The 6,800-nt window shown below is 42.4% G+C and overlaps 1 protein-coding gene across 1 annotated transcript in view; it reads left to right on the top strand.

Annotated features, from left to right (window-relative positions):
• Positions 1-1,115: 1,115 nt before the first annotated feature.
• Positions 1,116-6,800, top strand: part of LOC104524699 (uncharacterized PE-PGRS family protein PE_PGRS54-like) — a gene marked incomplete at both ends in the record, with an annotated part of 14,135 nt that continues 8,450 nt past the window's right edge. Inside the window, 6 exons of the mRNA XM_029084885.1 lie at positions 1,116-1,125; positions 1,513-1,635; positions 4,263-4,402; positions 4,658-4,757; positions 5,603-5,650; positions 6,224-6,269. Of these exons, the coding sequence (XP_028940718.1) occupies positions 1,116-1,125; positions 1,513-1,635; positions 4,263-4,402; positions 4,658-4,757; positions 5,603-5,650; positions 6,224-6,269 (467 nt within the window). The remainder of the gene's footprint in view (positions 1,126-1,512; positions 1,636-4,262; positions 4,403-4,657; positions 4,758-5,602; positions 5,651-6,223; positions 6,270-6,800) is intronic.

The following is a 6,800-nucleotide window of genomic DNA, read 5'->3' as shown; positions in this document are numbered from 1 at the left end:
GGAAAGAGACACCTTTGGCAGAAGGTCACATGAGTGATCTATAACAATAACTAGCTAATGCCAAGTTCACACTTCACCATTTCCTTCTAAAGTAGTAGCGTATAGTCTGCTCTCAGGTCTGTTGCTAATTTAAACAAGCCAATTTAGATCAGGATGTGCTTCTGCTTCATGCCCCAGTTTAGACATCCATCTCTGTGGCTTTCTTCTCAGCAACTGCTCTTGCCATCCATCAGAACTCACCACGTGAGTGCCATGTGGTGTAATATTTGCCTGAAACATGAGAGGAGGTCTTTGGAGGAAAGCCAGGTGACATGGAAATGGAAGAGGTGACAGAGGGATGCTGTTAGATGTGGACATTTTCCATTTAGCCCTGCTAGCCATTTTCACACCTGATTTGTGTTGGTTCAAAACTGTGTCATTATGTGTTTTGGAAGAACATGTCATGATGTGTGATTGGCAGGCCTTTCTCAACCTGGCTGCTAGGATGTGGCAAGTGAGGAAAGGCAATCTGTGTCATAAAAATGAGCAGTATTAAGGTCTGTCCTTTCCCTTGTCAACTGTAAATAATGAAATTATTTGTCCTTTTCACAGGAGAACCTGTAGTCTGTTTGTGCTGACCACAGGCAGCTGAGCAAAGCACCATGACAAGCCATCAGACAGGTGAGAGAACAGACACAGCTATGAAAACTATCTGGGGTACCCCTGAGAATAAGCCCAACTTGCTTTTCTTCTTTGGCAGTTAGGTATCTGTCTCTCAGCACCACAAGGAGATACACCAGCAACTGGCCCATCAGGTTCTGCTGACCTTTGCAATAGTGTCTTTGTCATGCCAGATTCTGAAGTTTTGTTTGGAACAATAACTGATGTAAAGCATTCCCCATCTCAATCATTGCCAGACCCGTGAGCTGATGTGGCCCTGCATTGCAATCTTGATTTCAGATTTTCCTACTTGGGCCCTGGCTTTGCAATAAGTCAGCACAAAATCACAGACCCTAATGCTCCAACCTTTACAGCAAGTAGTAGAATCACAGAATCCCAGACTGGTTTGGGTTGGAAGGGATCTCAAAGCTCATCCAGTTCCAACCCCCCTGCCATCAGCAGGGACACCTTCCACTAGACCAGGTTGCTCAAAGCCTCATCCAACCTGGCCGAGAACACTTCCAGGGAGGAGCAGCCACAGCTTCTCTGGCCAACCTGGGACACTGTCTCATCACCCTCACACCAAAGAATTTCTTCCTCACATCTCATCTAAATCTACTCTTATCCAGTTTATAACCTTTGGCACTTGTTCTGTCACTCCCTGCTCTTGTCACAAGTCCCTCCCCAGCCTTCCTGGAGCCCCTTCAGGTACTGGAAGGTCACTATCTAGTACTAGAATGGAAGTGTCCTTTATAGTCCTAGAGGAACTGAGCAGGAATATTTACTGTTGTACAGAGAGGCAATGCAGATTGAGAGATTGTTTCTAAAGGTCTTCATTATCTTAACTGGATGTATTTTTTCTTGCCTTCCTAGTAAAACCCTTCAAGAAATCTTCTGTCCCAGGAGTTCTCATCACCCAGTTTGTGGATGATATTCCAGAAGGATGCAGTACACCTGACTTTGAGCGGAAACCTGTCACTCTGACATTGCAGGAAGGTAAGATTCTTGAAAAATAGTCAAAGTCACAGAGCTGGAGGCTTGACTCCATGTCTCACCTAAATGAAATAATTATCGTAATTAAATCAAGCTAAGTTCTGAAGAGATTTGACTAGATTGGAAAAAAAGTGTTGTGTGGCCAAGGTCTTTGTTGTACTAATGAAAATTCTCTCAGGGCTGATAGAGGGTCTCTCGAATTTTCACTAGTGCATGCAAGATCAAAATCTGGCTCCTAATGTGTAGAACAAATCTTGTGACTTCTGCAGGAAGCTCTCAAAGTAAGTATTTTGCAGCAAAAGATTGACCACATTGAGAGTTTTTTCCTGTTGAACTAACTTGTATTATGAGTATTCAGCACTAAAATTAACTGCTTTTTAAAGTAAGATATACTGACTGCAGAGGCTATTTAGGTTGTACTTCTCCTTCAAGAAGCAATATGGATCTTGCATCTCTATGTGCAGAGAAGGCATCTAATGAGCCAAGACTCAAAATCAATAGGAAGCCTTCCAGTAATCTCTCTGCAATTGTAGAGAGTCATATATTTTTTGGTGTGCGATAGCCCGAGGAGATCGTGTAGGTCCTCCTCCCTCAGAAAACTGAACCGTTTTTGTATTTCAGTGTTGTCACACCCATCTGTTGATTTTTCACGAGCCATTAAGACTTAATGAAGGAGCACAGTGGCCTCTAGTGGTACCTCCCTACTCCTCCTTCCTTCCACCTGCGAGTTTCAGGCATGAGCTAAGGCGGTGGTCAGTCACCCTGTCTACATTTTCCAAGTTACTTCATTTACAGTAGGTTCCTCATAGTTCATATACAAAATGTTTAGACATTCAGGTTGGTCACTGTGTGAAATGAATTCAGTGTCTATGCAGTTGCATGATGAGTGTCTCTAATTATATCATCATTGCCCCGTTGCATTCAGAGCATGGATTAGCTGACACTCCCAGCTGTGGAGCTGTGTCCTGTGATAGATGGCAAGCATGGGAAGTGGCAGACAGAATGGCTAAAATTTGACGAAGGTTTAATCAATTTGAAACAGGCTCTAATAACAGATAAAGTTGGAAGGTGCCTTTTGATAAGGATCTGTTGGCAGGAGCTTGCTGCACCAAAGAATTTTTTTGGTGGTGCAATAGTTTTGGTCTTCAGGTGACCAACACTGTTAAAAATGCTCCCCAGAAAGTCTTGCAATATTTCCCACACCTTTCTGGGGAGAATTTTTAACAGTGTTGGTCACCTGAAGACCAAAACTATTGCAAAAGAAAGATAGTAATCATTTCCACCCTGAACTACATCCACGGATAACTCATCTCCATTTCTATTCCTCTGTGACACTCCCGCTTACCTACCCGAGACACTTCCCTGATTTGTTGTTTCATGGTGTTTCCTATGTCTTTGAAGCCTTTTGAAAGAAGAAGAAAAGGTTTGTACTAGGCAGTGGTAAAGCTGTTCGACATTTCTCTGGTCAGCTGACGTATACTCAGGTTCTTAGGGATGCAGAGATGAAGGAGAGACCTCACAGGTAAACACCATTCTCTTCTCCCTTTTGCTTCTCTTTAAAGAGCAGAGCCTGGTGTGTTTGGAGTGGAAGGTGGAGCCAGGCGAGCAGACAAGGAAGGTATTGCAGAAAGATGACATGTAGGGAGTACATGGGGAAACACTCTACCCTGCATGGGTCCTCTCAGTTGTAGCACAGTGTTGTCTGTTAAGAACTTGTTTTCTTAAGTGTGCAGAGCAAGTATTTTATTGTTTCTGCCTCCTAATAAATCCAAATTTATCCAAATGAAAAGGAGACCAGGAGCTGCAACTATTCACAGATGAACTTTACTGATGTCTCAAGCCAGGGAACTCCAGCACAATGAGTCCTTTCTTATTTACCATCCTGCCCAGGATGGTCACGACAAAGGGAATAGTCTGAAAGCATGGAGAAGCAATGGGAAATTGTAAGGGAATATGTGTGATGAGAATGGATTTGGGCATTTCATGACTGTGGTACAAGTAGTGCGTTGAAGTTGTCAGAAGCAAGTCTAGGCTGAACTTGCTATAGAGCTGTTGATTTCCAAGGTGTTCAGAGCATGGTAGCAGTCACATCTGGCAGGCTAACACCACCTTTTAAAAGCCTTTTATGATTGAATGTGAGCAAACCCTGACATTCTTGATGTGGGGAAAGGTAGCCCAGCTTGGACTTGCACTAATAACTGCGTGCTCTTTGACCCTGCCAAAATATTGAGGGAGTTCAAAAATCAGACCAAGATACCAAAAAATTGCTCTCTTGGGTACATCATTTCTCTCTCTGCATGGCTATCTGGTAAAAACAGGCAGAGACCATGTGTGCCAGTGTTGAATTTTAAAGTTTTCAAGTAATCTGTTCGAAAGCCAGTGAGTTAGAGTGGAGGTTGTGGCAGATGTCTTGCAGTAATTAGGGCATTTAATGCAACTTAAACTGATAATTTAGGCATCTTGTACAGAGAAAACAAAAAGATATAATTATTTTCAAAGAATGTTTCTGCCTAAAACAACAGAGATGTCTCACTCTGAGGATCACTCTATTGATAACATAAGGCACCTGGTGTGAGAGTCCTCATGTTCAAGCCTGTCTTAAATAACTAATTTCTTGCTTCTTTTCAAAGGTAAAAATGCCATTTTCAGAGCTGTGGTGAAAGGTGACCCAACCCCTGACGTGAAATGGACACGTATGCAAGGAGGAATGGATGATCCTGCCAAATATGAAACATTCTTCAATAACGTTACAAATGAATACATTCTGCAGGTAAAGACCAAATATTGCAGACAGGACTCATGGAAAAGAGAGAGCAATAGAAAGGAAAAACCTGCAGTGGGCTGATATAGATGTCACCAGATCTGAGATAACACAAAGATAAGCAAACAAACCTTTTTAGAGTCAATCTGGGAACAGAAGAAAGATCTGAGATGTCACTGAATAGCTGTTTTACTAGAACGTGAAGGTGTGTGAACTGAACTACAGTGCATCGCTGTGAGATCTTACTATGTTCTTCTTTTTAAGATAAACAAACTCACCACAGCTGACAGTGATTTGTATCGTTGCATTGCTGTGAATGAATATGGGGAAGCTGCCTGCTCTGCTGGCCTCAGGATCCTACAAGGTAGGATTGACAGGTTCTGTGCTCCAACGGTCCTGTGGTCCCAAGTAGTTGGCTATGTTGTCCTCTGGGTTTGGGTTCCCAGAGCATTGTCTTTGGTGTGAAGGTCTGTTTTTCCCCTCACTGAGGACTGGAGGTCTTCTGTGATTCCCCCGACTTTGGTTGTTCCATGGCAGTATGAGCTTTAAGGCAAGGGAGAAGAAAGGGGTTTTGAGGTCTCTGCACTGGACCATAATCAGATGCTCTGGATTTAGTGTTGAATTGGCTCAATCCTTTCTTATGATATTGAACAAATCAATCTTTTGGGAAGGATCCACCCCACTTCTCTTCAGATGTCCATGGTGTCCACCTGACCTAGTCCCCTGCTTCCCTTTGTAGTCAATGGAGAGAAATGTGCACTTTGTGGGTAAAATATAACTGACCTATTCTTGCAATCTACGTGAGCAGGAGATGGACTATGTTGGAAGTGTCCATGTCAACTGTGTGCCTCTAAAGCAAGTTTAGAAGGCAACTATCTGCATTTGGCCAGATAATCCTTGCACCTTGGCTCCCCATCTCTAAAACAAGATGTTATTTCCTACCATTGCTTGAACCATAAACTTCACAGGGCAGAAACGGTCTCCTCCTCTGTACAGAGTATCCAGTAAGCAGTCAATTGCAATAGACATACTGCATTTCTAGGTGGAGATCACTAGAACTCAGTGTCAGAGTAACAAGGAAATCCAGACTCTTGTGTTAGTAACAGATACAGAGGTTTTATAGTTCACTGGTTTACTGGTATTCATCTGAGTGTTAATTTGTTCATCTTATGGCTTGTTTTTCCTCTGTTTTCTCTTATAAACTATCAGTTGGCTTTAAGAGGAAAGCAAAATATGTTCCTGTTCATCCTGCTGATGGTAAGTTGATTTTTTTAATATGTATTTTTTTTTTTTTGGGGGGGGGGGGGAAATAGGGGGACATAATTAATACTCCTCTGTCTATCATATTACTACTACCTCAAACTTGTAAAGAATAAAGAAGGGTTAATGAATCCCTAATGTTCTGTCATCTCTTTCTGCTTGCTATTTACCTTTGGGTAAAGTGATGATTTTAGGCATAGCTTTTTTATGCCATTAATTAATGATTCATTAGTGCTAGAAAAGGATTTTGTGATGTCAAATACAGCTGCATCAATCACATTAACATGGCTGGAAAATAGTTAGTTTGTAGAGTGTCCTCTCTAGAAAGAGAGGAAAGCCTCCTCAGAAGCGATGAACTTACATGGCACTCAAAGGACGTGAGTATGACAGAGGAAACTGCCTCTAATTTTCATAACAATTTCTTTGTAGAGTGTGAAAAAAATCACCAGAGGTAAACGGCATAACAGAATGACCAGTTGTCAGTGGCTATTTTGCATTATCTTCTTTTGGGGGATATATTTTACAATGTTGTGAATCTGAATGTTTGTTGTTTCCCTCTCCCTTTAATAGAGTTGAAGAAGAAGCTTCAGGAGTTCAGGAAGCTGCTGAGGAAGCGGTAAGCCTCCATAATGAAGACCATTGTTACACTTCCTAGATATTTCTTGATGATAGGGGACAGCTTCATAGATCTTCAAGGCAACATTTCTTGTTTCTAAAGTTGTTGTGAGACTCAATACGGAGAGACAGAACAGAACAGTTTGCCACTGTCTGTGAGGCTGAGATAAACACAAGGCACCAACCTTGTTTTGAGGTCTATGTTCCTTTGCACCACAAGATTTTGAGTGGAAAGATACGTTTCTCTGCTTTCCTGTCTTCAGCTCACAGGTAACTTCCTGGCTAAGTGACAAATCTTCATGTAATGATCTTTCTGGCTAATTGGGGACTGAGCCGTGGCTCCCAGGCCAACTGCACAAGTTGCCATGTGCACATTGCAGAAATACCTTCACTTCCCAGGTGGGATCCTGCAAAGATTGCCTAATGGGAATGATCTGTGGCCTGGGCAAAATCCTGAGCTGTGCTGAGAAATTACTTGGGAGAGTGCAAATTGGTCTCAGCCAAACTGACTGGTGGCTCTGCTGGTAATTCA

This window comes from Antrostomus carolinensis, unplaced genomic scaffold (genome assembly GCF_000700745.2).
Source record: "Antrostomus carolinensis isolate BGI_N321 unplaced genomic scaffold, ASM70074v2 scaffold17385, whole genome shotgun sequence".
In the NCBI taxonomy this organism is placed as follows: domain Eukaryota; kingdom Metazoa; phylum Chordata; class Aves; order Caprimulgiformes; family Caprimulgidae; genus Antrostomus; species Antrostomus carolinensis.
This window is presented reverse-complemented; position numbering and strand designations above follow the sequence as displayed.